Genomic DNA, 25,370 nt, shown 5'->3' with positions numbered 1-25,370 from the left:
TATTTTAAACTTGAAATTTCTAATTAAATGTCAAACCCTCAAGTCGTTGCAAAGGAGTCTATTCCTGAAATAAATAGTAGTAAAATGTGTTGCAATGAAAGAAGCGGAGTAAGAGTAGTAAGAAAGAAATAGTTATTGTAAATTTTATTGTAATTCTACGAAAATTTCTCTTCGAATACTTTCCTCTAAGTCATCGCTACATGTTTTAGGCACGAAATGTTTATTTTTTGTGACCCAAAGGTACCGGTTAAGAAAATTGGTGAGTAACAATGAATGGTCAGGAAGACGAGTCAAGATGAATTCCATGTGAATGTATGTATGTCTTTCCTTAAGTACAAGCTTTAACTTAAGAAAAAATTGAGGTATCGTGATGAATTTGGATATGCCCTTGGCATCCAAGGGAGTTTGGTATTGTAGAAAGGAGAAATCGAAACTTGTAAGTACCTTCGATGGTACAGAAAATCATTATACTGAGAGACATCTGTAAGAAGAAACGTTTCAAAAAGTGGAGGAGAGGATGTAAAAATTAAACAAAACGCTTGGCACCTCCTATCTACCAGGAAATCGTATATCCCAGGACGTACTCAACCAATTTTATAAAAATTTGATTCGTAAAATAACATTTCTACTTTATGTCACAGTTGGAAAATAGGTTACACCCAAACGTAGTCCCTTCCCACTTGCGGTGTTTCAGATTACACGCATATTTTATGTTTTGTCACAAAATGTGGTTTTAGTAATAGTTATGATATTGATTTCAATACCAACTTCGGTCACGCCTTATTCAGAAAACATCATGACTGTTATGTACTGATATAATAAGACCATTAAAGGTCAGAAAATCATTTTATTAAGCCGTCAGACCTACATATATATGTCTATCAGACTTGACGTCGCAAATGCGTTTTGCATGAACAAAGTATTAAAAATATTCTACCTCTGCTCTACCAAACAACTTCGATTACTGGCAAACAGTTAGATTTTTAACTTTATCGCACATCAAACCAGAGGACATTCTGCTGCGCTTCGGAGCAGTAGACCTACTTCCACCTGATTCCAATTAATCTTTGATGGCACTTACATATACATAAGACTTGGATTATAACAACTCTAAGGCTTCAATGCATATTTACTGAAGTGTAAAATAATACGGATTGTTTAAAGCTGTATTTATAAAGTCCAAATGCAGTAATTTGGTAAATAGGGATCATCTGTATTACAAAACAAATAAATTAGAACAAGTGAATCCCATTTATCGTTTTAAGGTTCTGTGGGAACTTAGAAGGAGCAATCGCTTAACGAAAGTGAGTGAATTGACGAAGAAAACGTATTGGGCAAAAAGTACCCCAGATAGTCCGGGGGTAGACCGTAGATGTATTCTGCTTGTAAAACTTTTGAGTTTTCCATGCAGCAGAACTTTTGTTATTGCACTTGCTATTTGCTCGGAGAGTGCTGACAGCACTAAAGAGCTCGAAGATGTATTTCACTTAATAAAGCTACTTAATGATATACATATGTAATTTAGTAATAACAAATGTGAAGTCTAATTTTGTATAGTATCTACGAAAACTTCAATACATTGAAGGAATTAACGCGGAAGCTCACACATACACACCTTTATACTCACAAAACTAATACGTAAGAAACGGATGAACGATCACACATACGCAGTACTTTTGGTTAGAATTGTCAATTGGGCCTCAAGAAAATCATTGAAAGTAGGAAAGTGCTTCTGGGTAATTAACCGGTAATTTAACCGTTGACTTAACCGATAGGTGGCTTGTAGGGGTGGTCAAAATTATATTCTCATTTGTGGCTCAGTTGCGCGCATGTGGTTTCAAATTCATATGTAAAATTAAGAACCATGGACTACGGTACATACAAACGCATGTATATCGATAATTTATTTTAATTTTACAGAGTCAGAGAGACCGACCTGAATTGCTAAAGTCTAATAGGAGAATACCACTTGCTATTTTAATTTTTTTAAACAAAAACAAGAGGTTTTTTGAAAAATAAAGTACTATGTCGAAAGGTATTATAAGTAGACATTACTTGATCTCATACATTAGACATTTGTAAATGTATAAACAATTTATTTTTTTATAAGTCGTTAGCTCTCAGAGAAGTTTTTATACTAATGAAAAATTTTCTTAAAAATAAAGAGTACAAAGCCAAGATCTCTTAATTCAAACCATAGAAAAGTAAGTAGATTTCAAGGAGAAAAACTATTGATACTATGGATGGTATTTTTGTCAAACTATCGATAGTTTTTCAGCTCCACGTGTTGTCTAATTGGAGTGGACTTCTTTAGCGAAGTGTTAGTCGTGTTGTCCTTTATGAGTACTACCCCAGGATACTAGCTAAAATTATCAATCAATGGTTTAAAATACAGGGCCTACCAATATGGTATATATCCGGCCTTATTTCTTTCGAAATGAGGCAGAAAATGCCGGTGATTAATGGTCCAGTCAAATGATATGTAACACTCATAGATTATTTTCTCTGGGGGAGTGTTAAATCAAAAGATTACGCTAATTAACCAGCAAAGCTCTAGGAACTCATAAACACCATTCAAGCTGAAATACTGAAATACCAAAAAATATAGCCCATTTTGATCAAATTTTAATTTCTCTTTCATCTCAGCATCATTTTGTTCTTATTGAAAGACTCTTTACATATAGCCTTTGTTTCAGTTAAAAGCCAACTATGGCATATCTGACCAAATTTAAAAAGCATTTTTATAAAATGCTTATTCGGAATGTGTGAGCTTCGGTCAGCTTTTTCGATCTTCTTTATGTATCACGTCGTACGAGTTGAACATTTGGGAAAAGATGGTCTGACCATTATAGGGGAACTGGAAGCTTAGAAAAGAAGCCAGGAAGATATAAGATTCACGTGACAGCTAAAAGTGAGAACAAAGCTATTGTTCTTCTTTTTGAGAAATAACCACTGCCCAGTCTAAGAGAAGTTAAAAAATGCTGTTTGAAACACAGGAATACGCCAAATGCCCAAATGCAATTCATGACAGAATTCAGAGTTCTGAAATCAATCGCAGCAGTACTGTAATCGAACCCCTACTTTCAAACACACATATTGAAAATGGGATACATTGGCTATAGGAAAACATAAACAGTGATCGAATCAATGTAATATTTTTGGAGAAACTTTGTATTGTTCTGCCCCTTGAGGGGAGTTTGGCTAAGCGGAGGACAAACATTTATTCATAGAAATGCTAAGCATCATCAAAGGTGTATGTTTATGGATGCTTATCTGCTCATAGATTTGTGGTTTTGATTGTTTTCTCAGAAAACATAATTGCCGTTAGAATGATAAAATTATATTAAAAGGGGTTTACTGTCAGCTGAAATATTTTACGGCAATGATAACTATTATCATACTGCAAGAAGATGGACAACCGATTTCACCCATATTTTGTACATGTCATTAGGGTGTTACGAATTTCATTGAAATCGGTATAGTGGTTTCTGAGATATGGTTCTTTCCATGATTTCACTTTTAAAACCAGGGTGAAATATAAAAGTAGTGTTTCTATGATTGAACGCACTTTTAGTGATTTTGCAAGAAGGTGGGCAGACTCTGCATTCTGTGAGAATATTTGGGCTTTAATGAAAGCCAAAAAACTAAGAAAATATTTAACGTTCACAAAATCATTCATTTGATACTCCATCATACCTGTAGGTCAATTCTTATATACGTAATATGCGAAAAATTTCGTTGCAAGTTGCCATCATAGCTTTCAGACTGTAATAGGCAACGCGGGATCTCAAAGCAAACATTGCGTAAATGTCAGCTATAACAAAGCAATGCATTTCCTGGAAAAAATGTTGTATTCCAATAAACGCCACTTATACTTTGAAAAACTAAAAACTTATTCCTTGAACGCCCTTTACCTCAGTAATAGTTACTGCAAAATGCATTTAACGAAAAGACTCTCTTTATAGATATGTGAGTACTTTGGAATTTATGGAAACATGACGTCAGAGTAAGCGAGCAATAAATAATAAGCCAAAAGGAAATAATAGAAAACGCCAGCAAAGTTGCCTTGTGGTGATGAAGCTCCAGGCCACAGTTTACGATTACATCTGAAAGTGCCAGTTAATGTAAACATGTTTATGTATGTGTGTATATATGTTCGGTGTCATTGGTAAACATTTATGTATATTTAAACGAGCATTATTGGTGGTTTTATATCAACTCTTTCGTAGGAAGATATAAGAGGCGGCAACAAAAGCAGCTAAATGAATTGGCAATAAGCCAGCGGAGAAATGATTAAATGTACATGCTGCCACTGCAACGCCGCTAATTACCGATATACGAATATATGCACTTATTCCTGAGCTTTACAGCTAAGGGGACGAACTGTCTATAGCCAATGCCTGCATGTTTCTCTGTTTTCTCTTGCTCAAAAATAAAAGGTATGCATGAGGGCACATTATGACGCATGCATTTACTTTTGCATAATTCGTGCGTTTGTGGCATGCAACACTTAACGCTAATGAGATTTAAAGTTGTGGTTAACTAATTGCCCAGTTCACTTCACTTGACTCCAGAGCAAGCAACAAAAAATTAATATTAAGTATCAAGTTAGTTAATTTATGTTTTTAATATTAAATGTTAATTTCGCTCAAAGCGGATTTTAACAGGAAAATTAAAAATTGTTTACCATCGTGCCCGCAATTTAATTGCTTGCAACACAGGTAATATAGAGCTTTGTCATAATTTCTGAAGAAAAATTCATAATGGCTTCCGAACATATTAAAGAGTATCGTAGCAAAGCAGAGAAAACACGCGCAACTTGAAATTGATTTTTATATGCAAGTAAATGGCTACATGCAACAGTATAGCAAAGACCCGCAAGGTGCACGCTTCGTTCTTACTTGTCAATACACCTAAATTCTGTCGTTTAAGATTTTCGGATTTTCCTCGTGGCAACTTTTTTTGTGACAAGTAATAACTTTTGTGTTCTAAATTACTCAAACGCGGAATTCAGTTTATAAAAGAGCTAATATATTTCATTTCATTGCAATATTAATAAGTTTACGAAGCACGTACAAAGGAGGTAGTGTAAGGAAATAAAAGTTATCCAAAAATATAACGCCACGGTATTCTCATTGGGTTTCTATCCGTGCATGCTCACCTAAACAGCCACATTTTCTCTCATAAGCGTTGGGAATAGCACAGATGTAGGCGGCGTTGCACTTGCAACCTGTCCAAGGCACACAAGGCGTGTTTGCAGTCATCATAGCAAATACATTAGGATAGGTCAGACTTAACCATCTCGAGAGAAATAAACAAAAAACTGGAAAACACATTAACTTCGGCTGTATTGAAGCTACATTAACCTTCTCAGGTACAGAGCATAAAAGATTCTTATCTTGATTTCGATCGGTTAGATTGCATGGCAGCTATACCAGGTTGTTCAATAAGTTTTGTCGTTCGATAAGAGGGGGCGTTGCTACTAGCCCAAATTTTTTGTTTTTTTTTTGTTGGTACGCTCTTCATATGAACGTATTTGAAGTTTCATTTCAATCTGTCAATGAATTCTTTGTTTACAAGCCATTTAGTGTCGCCGTGTCACAGGATTTTTTTGCAATGGAAAAAATTGAATATCGTGCAGGGATAAAATTCATATTTTTTGAAGGTGTAGCGCCAAAAGAAATTCACGAACGAATGTTAAAAGTGTATACTGATTGTTCACCTACAATTAGAACAATAAAAAATGGCTTGCTGACTTTAGACGTGGTCGTACAAGCCTTTAAGACGATCCACGTGAAGGACATCCAAAAAACTCATCAACACCAGAAATCGTAGCCAAAATGCAGGGTTTGGTTTTGGAAGATAGTCAGTTATATGAAAGAGATTTAGTAAAGGCTCTACATATATCATTGGGCAGTGTGAGCCATATTTAAGAAAAATTTCGAGTTTTAGAAAGCTGGATGTACAATGGGTACCGCATTCGCTAACAATAGAACAAAAACACATTCGAATGCGGATATCTCAGCAACATTTGGAGCGTTTTAAAAAGGATAAAGTGGATTTTATGCTTCGATTCATCACTATGGATGAGACTTGGGTCTATCACCATGATCCAGAATCAAAACAAGAGGCTAAAGAGCGGTATGAACCTGGTTGTTCGGTTTCGAAACGAGTTCGTGTCCGGAAATCGCCCAAGAAGGTTATGGCATCAGATTTTGGGATGCCGGAAGAATTTTGTTTGTGGATTACTTGCAAACTGGTGAAACAATTAATTCTGAATATTATTGCTACTTTTTGGACCAGTTGAAGGAAAAAATTCGTGAAAAAAGACCCGGTTTTCATCAGGACAATGCACCGTGTCACAATAACGCTAAAATCCATGAATTAAAGTTCGAATTGTTAAAGCATCAACCGTATTCACCAGTTTTGCCCCTAGCGATTTCCATTTGTTTCCAGAACTCAAAAAATTTTTGGGTGGCAAGCGTTTTTCATCAAACGAAGAGGTCATAACGGATGTTAAGCGTATTTTGCAGACCTTCCGGATTTCACTTCAGGGATGGGATCCACAGATTGGAGGATCGTTGGAACAACTGTATTTATGTTCGGGGAGATTATACTGAATAATAAAGTGTATTTTGAATTGTGTGTTTTCTTACATTATTTTTATTGAACAACCTGGTGTGTTTGCCTTGGAGAATAATCTGAGCCAAATTTTGTGAATATATATAGTCAAAGAAGGATAGAGCAAAGTGTAGAACCGCTACTTCAGTTGACAATAATAATCAAGTGAGGAAAGTGAGCGCCATTCCAAGTATCCTCTGGGTAACCAAAAAACATCCGTTTGAAGGCCACCTAAAGTAAGAAGGCGAACCATCCCTCACCCGGGTTGTGCGCGGCATTTCGCACCCGCCACGTAAAAAACACTTTCAATAAAAAGAAGTCCCCAACCGATGATGATGGAACGGACGTTCCATTGATCGCCTGAAGAAAAATAAAGCGGCCTGGATTGCCCGATGTATTGCCGGCCGATCTATTCAAGTACGGCGGTGAAGAGCTGATAAGGAGCCTATATCAGCTTATTTCTTTGACGATTGAAATTTAAGTGTGCTCTGCTCAATCCACAAGAAAGGAGAGAAAAAAACCGTGAAAAGAGGATCAATACACATCACCTCTTCGCCGATTTTAAAGCTGCTTCTAACAGCATGAAAACAAGCTACCTTTATGGCGCTTTGTTGGATTTGGTATCCCCGCAAACTAAACTAATACGACTATGTAAACTGATGTTGGGCAATACCAAAAACTCCGTCAGGATCGGGAAGGACATCTTCGAGCTGTTCGATACCAAACGAGATTTCAGACAAGGTAACTCCCTATCGTCCGACTTCTTCAATCTACAGCGGGTGAAAATAATTCAAGCTGCAGAGCTTAATCAATCTTCTATAAGAGTGTACAGCGGCAGACGTACGCCGATGATATTGATATCATTGGCCTCAACATCCGCGCCGTTAATTCTGCTTTCTCCAGACAAGATATGGAAGTGATGCTTCCATGTCACTGTTTAAAGTCATAACTTCGAAATCGTAAGAACAACAACGTCAGTTGTTCAGAAATTCAACACAGAATAAATCTTACCAACAGGTGCTACTTCGTATTGAGGGGGCAATTGAGAAGTAAAGTCTTCTCTCGACGAACAAAGACCCATGCTCTAAAAGTCACTCACTATTCCCGTAGTACTATTTGGTACAGAGGCATGGACGATGACAATATCAGATGTGTAGACGTCACGAGTTTTCCAGAGAATGGTTTTGCGGTCCTTTGCGAAATACACGACGTGATTGACATAGTTCAGCGAATTAAGATACAGCGGCTACGCTGGCTAGGTCACGTCCTCCGAATGGACACTAGCAGAGGAAGAGGAAGACATCTACTCCGTTAGAAAAACCAGATGGAGAAGGACCTGGCGACACTTGGCAGCTACAATTGGCGCAAAACAGGGAAAAGAAGAAAGGCTCACTCGCTGTTGCAAACTCGGCTATAACCCCGTATGCTATGTTTGTTTTTCTGTTTGACCGATCAATTTGTATGGCACCTATATCTGATAGTAATCCGAAATCGGCGATTCCGAAAAGTAAGCAACTTGATGTAGAGAGAAAAACGTGTGCATGATTTCATATCGATATCTCAAAAACTGAGTGACTATTTCGCACAGATTCAGACGAATATGGCTAAATATAATCGGCCCGTCACGCTGATCCTATAGTACGTACATATGTATACATATACTTTATATGGTCAAATACGTTTTCTTCTGGGTGTTACAAACTTTGTGGCAAACTTAATACTTCTACCCTGTTCATTGAATAATAATTTGGAATAACTTCGACATTTACTAATAATTATTTTAAGTTAGTTAGAGCTTCCAAATAGTATCAATGGTATTGCTCTGAAAACAGTTCGATCAGATTTGCATATCATTCAACACATTGCATATTGTCTGGTAACTCCACCATAAGGCTAATTGCAGAATTAAAAAAAAAAACAGTAGTAGCTAAGATAACTTTAGGTCCAGTAAAGCTGATCTCCTTCCGGGGAAATGGATAGTGGCTCTATGGCGGTGACCGATTAATAATATTTTATGGAATGCTTAGCCCCAAGGTTAAAGTTTGTATAGGTACGAACAATAGCCAAATCAGCCGACACCGAAGAATCAGTTAATCGATGAGTTTACGATATCATTAGACTGGAAATGGGTTGGAGCTGCGGTAGCCTCTTACGGTCTAAAAGTAGAGAAGCTTTGCATGAGTGCAGGCGTGCGAGCTCTAAGCGGATTTTAACCTTACACCTTTCAATAAGCATATAATCGGTAAAACTAAGCATTTTAATGGACGCGTATTATCAAAGTAACAAAAGGGAGAACGATTTGGAAACATCTAAAAAATTAAAAATTCTTAAATTTTAACATCGTTACATTAGGGCCAATGATTCCTTGCATTTCAAACGATCGGAATAAGAAATATCTAAATGGGAGCCCGCCCGAGAACTAATCTATTTACATAATTTTTGTATTTATTTTGAGCATTCTATATTCTATAAAAGGCTCCAACAAATTTTGCTTATTCGATTAAGACGATTTTTGGTTGAGACAGATACACACCTCCACTTATTTAGTATTGATTAAAATTATAAAGTATATGTCATTCAATATTCATAATAAAGCAAAGTGAGAAAAAATTTAACCTGTCAGTGAGCAACCCTAATGTTTATGTTTGACAAGCTTACAAAAGCAATAGAATCAAAATGCATGATAAGCATGCATGCAACTCTTTACTTGTCCGCTTGACTGATACAGCTTCAGCTTCCTTTGCTTTCAGCATTTCTCTCTCTACCTATGCGGCATCATTTTGTTGCACGCAAGAATCTCTGGACGGAGATAGCAGCACTTTGTCGTATTGAAGGTACTGAGTGCATCCTCACCGGCAGCTGCTACGCGCTATCGTCTTGCGGGTGTTCGCTTCAAATATTCGCTCATTCACCATTCACCGTCTTCTTCTTTTTTGCTTGAATAATAACGCTGTAGTATTAAAGGTTATAGCACAAGCTACAAACATAAAAAGCAACCTTTTGAAGCTGCAAATTCTTTCCATTCGCCTTTAGCTCTTTGATAAATAGTGAATTTGAGCGAAAAATTTTGGAAATGAAAAACCAACGCTTAAAGATATTTGTTTTGGAATTGTTCATGCTTGATCATGCTCCATTATGATTGTACACAGCGTTTTACTTTGTTGGAACTAAAATGGTTTCTGACAGACAAAGTTTCTAAGGCATCTACACTTCAACGTTTAACCCTACATGAATATTATCTTAAATATCAAAAGCATTCCATTTTTCTTCTGTTGCTGGTGGACACAACTTCACAGGATTGCTGAACACCTATGGTTGCCGTTGAACAGTTGTCGCTGTCTCCAGCCCTAATCAAGCTCCATTTATTTAGAAAATCATCTACATATCGGGCATTAAAAATACACGAAAAATCTGTCTGGAACACCGAATTATATGCAATAGACTTTATTCTTGGAATAAATGAAAGAATGTGTTTGCTGGCTCAGTGACCGTCAACGATAAAGATCGACTTCAGTGCGTACATCAGAGTTGTTCAGTGGACCGTAGAATCTTGCGGAAAACTCATTAGTTACTTGTCCGGACAAGGTGAGCGCTGCTGGTGAATTTGGAGAATTAACTCTGGCCACATTGAGGTTTCGAAGTTAATAGGCTTGAACAGAATAACCTTGAAATGTTATTGATTGCTTTTCCCTGAAGACATTTTCTGGACACAAATTTACACATATCCCCACAGAGGAATGTATGAAAGGAAGTTATTGATTTTCCATTGAAATCCATTTATGTAGAAAAGCTTGCTTATGAACGAAGCTAGACTACTGTTCCGTGAAATGTTTAAGTTTCTGTAATAAAAGGATTCCTGTAACAACAACACTATAGTGACCTCAGCACTGAAAAAATTATATAAATGTTGTTGTTGGCAAAACAGAAGGTGCCGAGCAGATCGTAATCCTTGTGGACAGCCAAGCGGTAATTAAGGAAACGCAATGCAGTCTCACAAGAAAAGTGGATTCGACGAAATTCAGAGCATGCTCAAAAGATGAGGAGATGCTGGAACATTAGCTTTGCGAATGTCCAAGCTTCAGCCGGTCCTGTCTGTTGAGCAGCTATGGTGAAACAATTGAGTTTTTTACCAAACCCACTGAATTGCTGGTTAACGCTTAATATGGTCACCACTGCCCAATGCGCAAATATATGTATAAAAAATATTGTTTCTGGATGTTCAAAAGTTTTTCTGCTAAAATATTTTTTACATTTTAGGCATAAAGTCTATATGTTATGAAAAACACGCTCTTTTATTTTTACCCGGAAGTTCGAAAATCTTTATATTAGGTATATGGGGACTCAGGGAAGCATTGACCCGGTTAAACCCATCTTTTATACACTGAGACAATATTATCAAGAAAAAGGTAGCATACTTCAAATTTGCTATTCTTGCAAAGTTTTATCATGTTATATTAATTGCTTTTTAATTTTTACACTGGAAAGGAAGGAATCAGATGGAATTTAAAATTGTGTTATTTGTGTGGAACATAGCGACTGCACTCTCAATTAAAGAGTTGTAAAGATTTTTAGTTCCAATTTGGAGAGAACAATTCTAACGTCATTCGCAATCGTGCTATGGAAGCTTTTAATATATTTTTTTTTAATCTTCGTATTTTTTGCTACGAAAAACTGTCGAAAAAAGGTCTAAATTCGATACTTTTTGTCATTTTTACCATTTAGTCAAATTTCAAAAAAAAAAGTTCCAGAGCGCGATAGCGATTTTCCTACAGATTAATTATCTTTTTGAAATTTTTGTTTTAGACCAAAATTGCGGCCGCAATCGTGGACATCGCAATAATTTAACTATTACACACCCAATAAATAAACATTAAAAAAGCATTTTGTATTCGTAATGAATGTATTTATTTAAAAACAAATCGTACTGATTAGTTTTTTCAACATTAAAAAAATCGCGAAAATCCGTGACTTTTCAGAGAGGCACAGCGAAACGATCCCCTTAACTGATGGACCAGCCTAGATATTTCTTTGATCAAACTCTAGTGGAGCTTTAGTAAGACCCCTAACTCCTTTTATATTATATGATCAGAAAAGGTGGATTAATTTAAAAAAACAGAGCAGAATGTAGTAAATTTTAATAGAGAAATATTTAGAAAAGTCCATTTACTAATGACACAATCGAATGTGAACTTGAACGCACTGGATAATTCAAATTGATGCTTATTAGGTAAAAGCCAGCAACTTATGAAAATCGCTGTCTGTGCTAAGAGCATTTTGCTTGGAGTTTCTGTTGTTGTTATTGACATTTTTGTTCGCACAATGGATTCCATTAATCCGCTCATCCACAACTGCTTGTTGTTGCTGTCGTTGTGCCAATTGATTGCATTGCCAATGCACTGCACAACACAATGTAATCAACACGTCGCACCCGCCGGCAGAGCAAAGCAGTAGTGCACCATGCAGTTTGCGTTGGTGCTACCCTGCGTATGAGTGGCAAAAATGCGTTTCGCTGCACGTTTGTCGTCAATGCTTTGTGTCAGCGCTTCCGTTTTGACAAGTGTGTGAACTCTCTATGATTGAGCGCGACAATTGATTGCCTGTATGAATGCGGCGTCGCACTAAACGACGTGCTGCTTGTACTATATGTGCATATGCATGTCCGGCTAAATAGATACGCAACTGCGCGGCTGCATCTGTTCGCATTTATATCGTCTTAACTGCACTGTATTTGACTTTGTCACGCTTCGCTCCGTTAATGGCTTTCGTTCGACATTCCATGTCACTTCGCTTTCAATTTTCCGCATTTCTCCGTCACAGCTTCTACCACGACAATGCGGATTCACTCAATTCGTAGTCAATAATCTGTCAAATATTTGAAAATCATTGAAAGATAGTAGTTGATGTTATTGTATATTTATACACCCAGACAACGAAGTATCGGGAATTCTTCATTTCGCCCTATCATCTCCCGCTAAAATGGAAGACAGGTAATTTTTTTTTTTTGACAAAAATTAGCGCGATCTGTCAAACAGTGTGTTTACAGCAGCTGTTTATGTCAGTCGACCTCAGTAGTGTTTGTCGAATTTTACGAAATTTTTTAAAGTATTTGTCTTAAATTTTGGCCAAACTCTCAAGAAATATCATTGAGAAAGCACCGTATTGACCTGATTTAGCTCCATGCGACTTCTGGCTATTCTTGTAACTCAAAGAGCCGCTCCGGGGAAACCGTTTTGAGTTAATTGAAGACATTAAAACAAATTCGACGCGAGAGCGCTGGAGGACTTCCACGTAAAACTTGGCGTTGAACAAATGCATGGTAGACAATGCCTTTTATGTCAAAAAAGACAATGACCATCATTTTCACTTTGGATTTGCTCATTCTTCCCTTTTTTGGGCGAGGGCCCTCCAAAAAGGTCCAATGCCACCGAAACACTCCACTTCTTGCTAAAGCAACATCTGGGTAAGCCTGCTTGATCTTATCAAATGTTTCTGTCGCAGATTTACCGAGTTTAACACAGATTTTAATCGCGTACCTCTGTTCAAACGAACGTTGCATTTCCGGCTTGCACCACTCATAGAAACACGTCGCGCGAAAATGTTTGTCCTGACTCTGCACGTGCTCCGAGACAACTGACCAACCGCTCATGCGTTGGCTAGGAACATCCTCTACCGAATCCAGTCAGTGCGCGCACGCTCCGAAGAACAGTCGCTGCGGAACAAAATCAGTCCCATTACTTTCCGGACAAACCCCGTATCTATACTAGGGTGTCCCTTTTGTTATAAGTTGATTGTGTTTTGATAAAAGCCCACTGAAAGCTCTCTGTGTCTAAATCAAACTTCTTTTGAGTTTTAATATTTTGCTTTAAAAAAGTAAACCTAAAATCTTGGAAAAATTATATTCTGCCAAAAAATTGCCCGCTCTACAAAAAAGGTCTTAATTATTTTTCTATAAAAAAATTCATTAAAAGTTTTACTCAGTTAAAGTTATACATCAAATGTACTGAGCACTCAGACAATTGCTTTATACATTTTGTGTTTTTCATACCACACGCTTACTATATATTATATATGGATATAGTACATTTGATAAATAATTATACCCTGAACACCATTCACGATGTTTGGAATACCTAAAAGGAAACGCCAGAACCCTATTAAGTATATATATATAAATAATGATTAGCGTAAAAATCTGTCCGTCCGTTTGTATATACATATTCGAACTAGTCGTCCTCTTCTCCCTAATAAATTAAGCAATAGCAATGAACTGCTTGCATCAAAAACCTTTTCATTTGACGAGATATATTCAGGAAATTTTACATGGCTTATTGCCCAGAGCAATGATGGTATCCCCGAATAAAATTTTCAGATCGGATAATAACAGCATTCGCTGAAATACAAACGGAACGATCGGAACCAAGTACTTACATGAAAAACTTTTTATTTGACGAGATACCTTCATCGAATGCAGCATAAAAGTGCAATTGCCGAAACACTTATTCAGATCGAGGTAGTACACATAACATTTACCTGCCACAAAAACTGACCATTCAAAGTTCTTTTAAGGAATATGTATATTTGCTAAGGGTGTTATAAGTTTACAGCAATCGAAGTAAGCATTTTATCTTATTTTGTATTCGAATACCACTTTTGCAAAAACTTTATTACAAAAGATTAAAAAATTCCATATCAAATACTTGGGAATATTAAAGCATCCTTCTTTTAGGGCAAAAACTGCAACTTCAGGTGGCGTTTGTAACCAAACATGAACCGACATTTCAATGTCCCAAAAACAGTGCGTTCGTATGATTCCTGATATATCAAACTGAAGAAGCTTTGGTTATTTTAATTTTTTCTTTTATTAAGTTATTCTAAAGGAAAATTCGTCCATCTTTCCCACAAAATTTAGTATTGTAAGCAATAACAAGACACTTTTATAAATAGGACCCCAATTTAGGTGGAAGCATATCTCATAGGCGACTAACAGAAGGTTGTAAGACCGGAGCATATCATTGAAGAACCCCCCGAGTTGATCTAGTGATAGATGCCCAGAGCAAACTTGAATTATCGGTGGAACACTTCTCCAACCTGTTAAATGGCAGTGAAAGCACAACAACAGAAGATGGTTCCGATACCCCAATCGATGACGATAGAGCAGACGTAGCAATTACCCGTCTGAAGAACAACGAAGCGGCGGGGGCCGAGCTATTCAAATACGACAGCGAAGAACTGATAAGGAACATGCATCAGCTTCTTTGTAGAATATGGTCGGACGAAAGCGTGCCCGATGATTGGATCTTAAGTGTACTATGTCCAATCTACAAAAAAGGAAACCCCCAGTCCGCGCCAACTACCGTGGGATAAACCTCATCAATATCGCATATAAAGTTCTTTCTAGCGTACCGTGTGAAAGATCAAAGCCCACCGTCAAAAAACTGATTGGATCTTATCAGTGTGGCTTTAGACCTGGAAAATCAACAACTGACCAGATATTCACCATGCGCCAAATCTTGGAAAAGACCCGTGAAAGAGAATCGACACACACCACCTTTTCGTCGATTTCAAAGCTGGTTTCGACAGCACGAAAAGGTTGCCACTATGTCTGAATTTGGTATCCCCGCAAAGCTAATACGGCTGTATAAACTGACGTTGAGAAACACCAAAAGCTTCGTCAGGATTGGGAAGGACTTCTCCGAGCCGTTTGATACCAAACGAGGTTTCAGACAAGGCGACTCCCTATCAGGCGACTTCTTCAATCTGCTGCTGGAAAAAATAATTCGAGCTGCAGAACTTAATCGAGCAGGTAAAATCTTCTGTAAGAGTGTACAGCTGCTGACGCCCCTCGCTGATATTGATATCATTGGCCTCAACATCCGCGCCGTTAGTTCTAACAAATGGGTCTGCTGGTGAACGAGGGCAAGACGAATATCTTCTGTCAGAAACCAAACAGGCGACTTGGCTCTCACGTCACTATTGATAATCATAACTTCGAAGAAGCAGCATTACCACCAACAACAATGTCAGCCTCGAAATCCAACGCAGAATAACTCTTACCAACAGGTGCTACCTCGGACTGAATAGGCAAATTAGAAGTTCTTCTCTCGACGTACAAAGACTAGATTCTACAATTCATTCATCATCGCCGTCCTGCCTATGGTGCGGAGGCATGGACGATGATAACATCTGATGAGTCGGCGCTAAGAGTTTTCGACAGAAAGGTTCTGCGGATCGGCAACGTCGAACTATCAGCTGTTCGAAATATATGACGACATTGGCATAATTAATCGAATTAAGAGACAGCGTCCGAATGGATGAAAACACTCCAAGAGTATTCGACGCAGTATCCGCCGGGGAAAGCAGAGAAAGCGAAAGACCTCAACTTCGTTGGATAGACCAGGGGAATAGGGACCTGGCTACACATTTAATCTCCTACTGGCGGCGAACAGCGAAAAGGAAGAACTTCTGGCGCGCTGTTGTAAGCTCGGTAATAAAGAGGAAGATACCTTACTGTATTTAAGTTTTTTATAAGCCCCTTGAACTCCTGTTTAATGTTTTAAGTAAGAATGATTTTTTATTTCGGATACGAAATAAGTAATAATTAAAATCATCCGAATATTTATGACGTAACGAAATGATATGTATGTAAAGCCTACGGAATCGCTGTGTGTAGAGTCTACGCGTTCGATACGGACTTGTATCGAATGAGATGTAGAAATTGCTTAGCTTGTTACAGGTAAACTACCACATTTTATCTGGACAACGATCGTAATATTAAAGAGTTGAAGGAACTAATTGGTGCTTTGTAGCAGCAGTCTTTGAAAAAGGGTATATTCTTGTTTCTATTGTGCAACATTCTTTTTCGGCTGCTACTTTAAGAGCTTGTGATTATGTACAGTTGATTCATAATATTTAATCAATTATTTGGGCCGTGAAAAGAGTCGTTTGACTCCTACTAAACGGTATGATGTGGAGTTTATTTTTTATTTTATAGTAACAGACACAAAAAACGATCGGCAGCGAATTTCTATGAATTGTGAAAGCAAACCAATTTTTGTATTCAACTTCAACTGATATTTGTATAGTTCAACACCATTTTTCTATGCATTCTCCGTAACTTAAAACTACTACACAACGCAATCAGATGCAAAAATTTCAAACTCAATTATTGAGGACATCTCAGAGAGGACATCTCTTGATAAAAATAATGATAACGGGTTAGCAATTTCGACAAAGAGATCCAATAATATACATTTAAGTTTTCTGGATAATATATGCATGTTGAAGCTAATATCTAGGACGAGCGTCTTTTTGCTGGAATGATTCATGAAAACCAATCTTTTTTATGAGCTTTTTCTAGTTATGTCCTCCCTATCCATAGAAGCTCAGACACTTGCAGCAACCAATCATTTTTAAAACAACTACAGCTGTGTTATTTACGTCACGCTATACTTATCGTAAATAATTTTCAGTATAATCTTATGTTGTAACCTCTCAGGAAACACATTTTAAGCGAACCCATGCAAAGTAACCTCTAATCGGATGCAATACTTTTACCACATACGTGCCGAGTTAGCAATGTCAAAGCCATAACTACAAAGTAAGGCACACCATGGTGACTATATTGCATTCCAATTAGGTACAACAACTGCACTTTATTCAAAGTATATTAATGACCCTTTCCGTTTTAAAGGAACATAATTTAATCCGATTTCATTGGCGGCAAACAATGACTTGTGGCATTTCAACTGCAGTGGCGTTGTAATTTTTGCACAATAAGCGCGAAAGAATTAAATTTCCTGTTGCGCTTTTCCATGTAGCCGCCAGCACGCACGCACACATATACACGTGCACAAACGTGGGTGCGTGTGTGTGTGTGAGGGAGTCATTCAAAAGAATTGCGTGCTGCACTCGCACGACGGTAATTGGCATAAGTACGCTTTCACCTCAAAGTTAAATTAATTGTGGAACTCATTTAGTAACCACAATGTGGCGGTAAGCAGCTGCAGGCGTGGCGAACGCTTGTGAACGGAGTAGGAAATGCAATCAAATAGAGAGGAAAAGAAACAACGCTGGTAAAATGCAAAATTGTGCCACCACGCGAAGAGATGAGCACGAGTCGGTGTCAGCTGCGTGGTAAATATGAAAAGAGCCAGTATACCTGCAGAGAAAATCTAATGAGGCGCCCAGCATTTTTCGACTAAAATGTTTCTTAAATATTTTGATTAGAAGATACCCTCATGACGAGGAAGGTAAGTCTTTTATCGGATCAATTCAGTATTCAATCTGAAGTTCCGATTTGATTTTTCGACTTTAAAAAACTAAAAGCTAGGAATCGGAAACTCCGTATTAGCATCTCCAAACGAAATTTTCTAATGTACTATAATTTGCATTGGTGTACACACGGCCAAAATAATTTCAAATTTATTTGCAAATACTAGATAACACACTATTTACCGGTTTTTTAGGACGATCTAGTTTGAATTCATTCTAAAAACTTTTCAAAGCTCGAACTTATTGAACCCGTTTTCTGGAGGCATGCAAAGAAGAGGAGAAACACCCCCTTTCTTAGTAACATTTTATTTGGTGGCAGATTTGTGGAATCTGTTAAACAGTAAATGCTAACTATTTGATTTGAGAAAGAATATCTAAGATTACCTCTCAAGTACTAAAGTCTAATAAACTTATAAAATATATATATAATCTATTATAACATAATTTATTATTATATATTATACTTCAGATCGATTTCGATCTAAATTTATTATTTCTGCCATGAAATTCCTCATAAAATCTATTAACAATTTTCTGCTTTGAAATCTAAGATGGTCTAGTTGTAAAACGAGATGCTGACGATCTAGACGACGACAGTTACAAGTACTATCTTGGACCAGTATCATACGTAAACTAAAAACGCACTAGCAATGTAATATGTATTTTTGATAGGCCCAATTTCCCTTCGGACATAATCTTTTGTACGTACGTCGTGTGTGTCGCTAATGGTGCTGGTTAGCGGCAAAATAAAGCTTACTTCCACCACTGCATTTAATGGCACGCATAAAATTAACCATGTCAGGGCGAATTAAGGGAGTGACTGCGGGGCTAGTGGCAGCCGACACAATTACAATGCAGCTCCGCATTCTAATGAAATGCACTTGGGTTGCGTTCACCGCTTTCAGATGGTTGAGTGTGCGCTGACAATAACTTTCACAAGTGGCCACTACTACACGAGTAATGCTAATGAAAGTAACGCGAAAAGTGGATTCAAGTGCAGCAGGTTAAGCAGCTGTTAACTTTACTAACTTTCGCCTCTCGGAATCAACGATTCATTGCTAAGGATAAAGTTAGGAAATGACAATAGAAAGAACTACTTAAAAGGCACTAGTGCATTTCTAATTAATTTCCATACGGTACGTACATATACTATCTAGATTTTAAATCATTAAATAACGTAATTCTACCGTTTCCGTCAATTTCATTGAAACATTTATCTCTTGAATGAAAAACGATGTGCAACATATGCAATGATATCGAAAGCTCTTCAATGCTGTATATGACGACGCCTCTCCTCAGACCCGACGGTCATTCAGATTTAACCTCTTGTTGTTTATAAACTTGGGCAAGCCACTTGCTCAACCTACATACTTTAAAGCCATTAAAAAAAAACTATTTTCCTGACGAATTAAAGTTTTAAAATCGCTGAACCAAGCATGTAAGCTATGGGGATGTTCGAGCAAGCAAATAACTGCACCAATATTGGGCACTGTTATTTTTCTACAGATACTTGAGCTGATTTTTACAGGGTTTGTCCGGACCGACTGGAATCGGTAGACGGTTTTCCTAGCTAACGAACAAGCGGCTGGTTGTATCTGAGCACCTGGAGAGTCAGGACAAACATTTTCGCACGACGTGTTTCTGTGAGTGGTGCAAGAATAAAATACAGCGTTCGTTAGAGCAGAGTTGCGCGATTAAATTCTGTGTGAAACTCGGTAAATCTGTGACAAAGACGCTTGATATGATCAAGCAGGCTTACCCAGATGTTGCTTTAGCAAGAAGTGGTGTGTTTCTTTGGCACCAGGCCTATTTAAAGGTCCTGGAAGACCGTGCTGGGAGACCTGCGACTTCGACAAACACATTGCCGGTGACTCGTGTGCGCATAGTTTTGAACTCAGACCGCCGACTAAGTATTCGTTTAGTTGCCCAGATGTTAAATTTATCGAAGTCTGTAGTTCATGACATTGTGACGGAGCACTTGAACATGCGCAAGGTGTGCGCGAAGATGGTCCCAAAAGTGCTCACTGATGACCAGAAATTGCGGCGAGTGGAAGTGTGCCAAGAAAATTTGAACATATGTGAAAGCGACCCCTAAATTTTGAATGATGTAATCACAGGACTTTTTTGGTTTCCTTGTGTTCAAGTCTGATACTGGTTTGGCTACCTGCTCGTAGTGGAATCACGGGAAAAACTGATCAAAATGCACCCTTATCCCAATCGCAACAGACTGGGTCTTACAAGATATCAAAAAATACATCGCACCTGGGTCATCTAGATACGAAATTCGTGCATTTAAGTGCCATCAGTGAACATTCAAATCCCGTTGATAATCGTTACAGCTGTAAATGCAATAGTCCTAAACATCCTTTCATTTCGACTACTTGACATATATCATAAAAGAGAGAACTTGCCCATTTTTTAATTTTTTTCTCAAAACCTCCACGATCGGATTGTGTTGTGATAGGATACAAATCTTGGTCTGATGACCATTATTTATTAAAGATTAGATCATAGACAGATGATCATTATTTATTAAATATTATATACATATGTATACATCCTTTTCTGCCAATTAGCATTTTGTTTACGACCACCAAACTGCTAAAAGAGGAAAACGGCGAATTGACAACGTTCAAAGATAATCAAATTAACATCTGAGAGCATTATTATGAAAAATTGCTCTCTTCCATTTCTTCGTAGCTGGCTTGGCTTCATATCCCATTGCCCATGTGTAGAGGATATCAATACCTTAAGAGTTATTGTAGAACTGGCTGTAGAGTAGCTCATTTTTGTCTTGATTTATCGTCGTCCGTTGTTATTTTTATTTATAACATGCCTTTTGAACGCATCAACCGCCACTTTAGGTGTCGAAAAACGTTAACCTTTGAGTTTGTTTTTTACGAACGGGAATAAAAAGAAGCTGATCTTGCCAAGTCAGGAATATACGAATGCATATAGTTGTCTCAATCTCACGGTAGGTCACATGACGATCTTGCAATATCAGTTTGCGCACAGCATGAATTGTTACCGAAACCACAACTGATTTTGGACGATCTTCACGAAATTCGTCATGGAGTGACCTACGAGTTCAACTTAATTCATCATACCATCGATAAACTCTGGTCCTTGATGAAGACTCATTGTCAAAAATTTAATTATGTTTATCTATGCATTACTGATGGTTAATCCACGTCGTTGTAAAAAATAATCGCCAAAAATGTTAGAGGTTTAATTTCATTTTTTTCTCTAGAATAACATTTTGGGCTACTGTAAACAATACACGTTTTGGCATGCGATTCTGAGTATGCACACGATCAAAAATGTCGAACTTTACGATAAAATTGAGAGTTTCCAGATTGCAACACTAGTAGTTTGGGTTTATTTTAATAGCTTAATCCCGAAACACAAAAGGCAACCTGCGTATCTTGAGGTATAAGCAGTTGTCTTAGAAGATTTGGATTATACGGGCAATATCTCTATGTTGTCCCATAAATACTCGCACATGTCCTTAAAACCTTAAGCTCTTCGCTGCACAGACAGGATTTAAAATCGCCAAAGCTCCCTTGGAAAAATCGTCGAGTTTGATCTTTCGCAACCGATGCCTTCAAAGTATTACACGGGTATTCTGCCCAAGTGTTAGCAATCCTAAACTCTGAACCGCAACCAAACAATTACCGGTCCATATCGAAATTCGACGCCGAAATTGGAAATGAACTGGACATAGGTTGCCAAAATCTCATGACGACATTACCAGAACAGCGTTAGAGTAGAATCCTCAAGGAAATCGAAGACCCGGGCAGCCAGCCAACAAATCGAGGCGGAAATTCGAAGTAGAAACGCAGAAAAGAAATTATTCATGGAGAGAAGTGATAGTGATATATAATTTGCTAGTTGAAGCCGTAAATAAAATTTTCATTCTTCAGTTTTTAATTCAAGATGCCTGTATTTACATACATAGATCCATGGCTTTAAATTTAAAAATAATAAATATGTATTACATAATAGTTTTAGGTTTTGTTTTAATAGCTAAAGTAAATCTACACTTTGCAGTAGTTTCCACTTCCTCTGCTGATACCAGCGTATATACAGTGATTATTAAAATAACAGTGAGAAATATATGTATGTGTGTTTAAGAGCATAGTAGAAGCAATGAAATAAGCGGCTACGAATAATCGGCTGCAGTCTCGACGCCAGGTATTAAAACACTTTACTAGCGCTACGTGATGGCCGCGAGGAGCAGCTGCTAGGACATAAGAAAAGCGACGAGTAACGACGACGATGGACATAAGGATGCACAGCACCAGCGTAGCATTTAAAATGCGGCCAGAAGACGCTTGGCGCATGGTGGCACGTAGCGGATGGCGGCAGGAAGCGCAAGAAATTGTAACAAATTTAAATGACTTCATTGCCGTGCACACAGTGAATGTCAATGCAGCCGTTGCAGCGCCAGCGTCAGGCATTCTTTCAGCCGCATTTGCCATTGTCGTTATTTTATTGTCATTGCGGCAATTGTTGGTGTGGCTAGCCTGCCGCAGTTGCACACTCCACCCAACAACATCCCTACTACGTACACACACATTAACCCGCGGCGTTACTACTGTGCTGCTTTCTTGCTCTTCATCGCTTTCTGACCCGCCTTTGGTTTGGTCTTCGGCGGCACTTGTTGTTTGTCCGCGTGCAACTCGCTCTCGTCAAGTTGTATGCGCCGGAAGAGCACGGCATCGGTGTGCGCAGCAAGTGGCCTTGTTACAGTTTCATTAGATGACAACGACGGCGCTGCTGTTGTGGCAAAGCATTCGCCCAAATTACGCCATAACCGTTGCTCTGGCGGCACTGCCAATTTATTGAGCAACTTGCCACACAACTGCGGCATAATCGGTTGCAACACAATACCGCAGATGCGCAACGTGTCCATTGTCATAGCGATTATCGTCTCCAGCCGTTCGAAATTTTCAATATTCTGCACATTTGCGGCGCCCGTCGCCCCACTGCCGGGAGTTGCTGCCGCCACCGGGCGCTTCAGCTCCCACGGTCGTGCCGTCTCGAAGAAGTTATTGGCTGCATGCAAAGTGGATATAACGGTGTCCACGACCAAATAGAAATTGTTATCCGCATAATGCTGGGCGCAACGTGCTGCAAATATAAATATTAGTCATAAAGTTGCCAGTTGATGAGTAATAAAGGGAATCTCAAGTAGATAATAGAATGAGAAATGGAATGTCGGTGACTCGGCGAGTAAAGTGCGCGTAAAATTAAGTGTTAATGCTGGACAGCAGGGCAACAAGTGTGCTTTATGAGCACGTTGAAGGAAGAACTTGTAAAAATATTTATATTTCTCGATTTGATTTCATAACTTCATTGACTTTAGTTAGATGGAGGGTGAGTTTTGCTATAAGTAAATCTTACAGTAAAGTATTTATGGGTAATTTGTAGTAAGATTATAAAAGAGGCAGGGGGCATTGATAATTCCCTTCTCTGCGAAGAGTATGGTTTTGACATATACATATGTATGTATATTCTCGACCGCAATTTCTAATACTGGTCTCTTCTAACCTAGTCTGGGGACTTCAAGGAGTTATATTTTATTTCTACTATCTTCATGAAGGCAAAACTTCAAATAATTCTGTTGTCGCATTGGCATCTGAAACGAAGACTGAACCATTGCGATTCAATTCGGGATTAACGATGTTGTCAATCTAATGTTATCCCAGAGAGTATAAAGGTAAATTTTAATTCTCTCTTTGATAGTAGATTTCTTACATTCACTGATGAGGGATAATCTGAGTTGATATTGTGTGATTTCCTTGATCAGGATATATGCTGCTTTATTCTTGAGAACCTTGAGAATATTAGGAAGCATTGAAAAACTTTGCAACCTGCACTAATCAGCTGAAAATTTCCTTAACGGCATTGCATTTTAATGTTTTGCTATTTTTTTTTCAGAAGTGCTTTTCAACACTTAAAACTTTACGAATTTCCATCATCAAGCAGAAAACTTTCGCCATAGCAAGGAGAGTGCGTCTTTAAAATTTCTCACCAAAATTTTCCGATTTAATGAAGCGAAAACGCCGAATAAGCGTAACTTAAATTGCTTTAATGAAAGTTGTGAGCATGTAAAACTTTACTAATCATCGCGGCATGCAACTGGCGAGGGAGTCGAGGAAATATTGCAGTAGCAACTGGTGAGCTGATGCATTTTCTTATTTGGTATATGTATGTGTGTAAACGCTGTATTTCTAATTTTCGCGCTGGTAAATAAATTTCTTTCTATGCTGCACCGGCAGAGCGCTCACGGCGCAAAAATCCAATTTTTTGCGATGTGGTTTAGATCGCGGTGATGCAAAGCCACCAACAAATGCACTCCCTATTATTCATGTGTACTTGAGTGCATATAACGGTGCAAGCTACCTTCAATTTGCTGCAAGGAGTCCTGTAGTCGCTTGGCTGCATCCATCTGCAACAAATCGGCGAGTTGCGCCGCGTGCAGACGTGGGTAAACTTGTTGCGGATTAAGGGATTTCGCACAAGCTCGTGATAAAAGATTTCCCAGTGTGTCTGCCAGTTCAGAGTTCAGGATGCGCAATGCTTTCACGTTGCTAAAGTCTGCAAAAGAAAAACAGAGACAAAAAGAAGGATGTATTAAAGTGGTGTATATTTGAAAAATAGAGAATAACGTGATATAAATACGAATTGGTTTTGTTGTACTCGCGTAAAAATTATATGAATGCCATATTTATGTTTCTGCAGCATGTTTACGTGCGTGACGTTTTTAATATATAATTTGAAAACGTTGCATGTGCGACATGCAGTTCCCACCCCAAAAGTTAAAAGTTATTCATTATTTCCATCATAAGAGCACTGCGCGAAGAACAAAATTTTGACTTGCAAGTCTTCTTCTTCTTAATTGGCGTAGAAACCGCTTATGCGATTATAGCCGAGTTAACAACAGCGCGCCAGTCGTTTCTTCTTCTCGCTACGTGGCGCCAATTGGATATTCCAAGCGAAGCCAGGTCCTTCCCCCGGCGGGTACTGCGTCGAATATTTTCAGAGCTGGAGTGTTTTCGTCCATCCGGACAACATGACCTAGCCACGAACTACTTTTAATTCGCTGAACTATGTCGATGTCGTCGTATATCTCGTACAGCTCATCGTTCCATCGAATGCGGTATTCGCCGTGGCTAACGCGCAAAGGACCATAAATCTTTCGCAGAACTTTTCTCTCGAAAACTCGCAACGTCGACTCATCCGTTGTTGACATCGTCCAAGACTCTGCACCATACAGCAGGACAGGAATTATGAGTGACTTATAGAGTTTGGTTTTTGTTTGTCGAGAGAGGACTTTGCTTCTCAATTGCCTACTCAGTCCGAAGTAGCACCTGTTGGCAAGAGTTATCCTGCGTTGGATTTCTAGGCTGACATTGTTGGTGGTGTTTACGCTGGTTCCAAGATAGACGAAATTATCTACGACTTCAAAGTTA

At 38.3% G+C, this 25,370-nt stretch overlaps 1 protein-coding gene across 1 annotated transcript in view; it reads right to left on the bottom strand.

The window, feature by feature from the left end:
- Positions 1 to 21,797: 21,797 nt before the first annotated feature.
- Positions 21,798 to 25,370, bottom strand: part of LOC126766543 (methionine--tRNA ligase, mitochondrial) — a 43,114-nt gene continuing 39,541 nt past the window's right edge. The window contains exons 6-7 of the mRNA XM_050484300.1: positions 24,301 to 24,495; positions 21,798 to 23,025 (exon numbers count right to left, since the gene is read on the bottom strand). Coding sequence (XP_050340257.1) covers positions 22,487 to 23,025; positions 24,301 to 24,495 — 734 coding nt within the window. The 3' untranslated portion in view covers positions 21,798 to 22,486. The remainder of the gene's footprint in view (positions 23,026 to 24,300; positions 24,496 to 25,370) is intronic.

The sequence above is a fragment of the Bactrocera neohumeralis genome, unplaced genomic scaffold (genome assembly GCF_024586455.1).
Source record: "Bactrocera neohumeralis isolate Rockhampton unplaced genomic scaffold, APGP_CSIRO_Bneo_wtdbg2-racon-allhic-juicebox.fasta_v2 ctg165_3, whole genome shotgun sequence".
Classification (NCBI taxonomy): Eukaryota; Metazoa; Arthropoda; class Insecta; order Diptera; family Tephritidae; genus Bactrocera; species Bactrocera neohumeralis.
The sequence above is the reverse complement of the archived record's forward strand: the minus strand, read 5'-3'. Positions and strand labels throughout refer to the sequence as shown.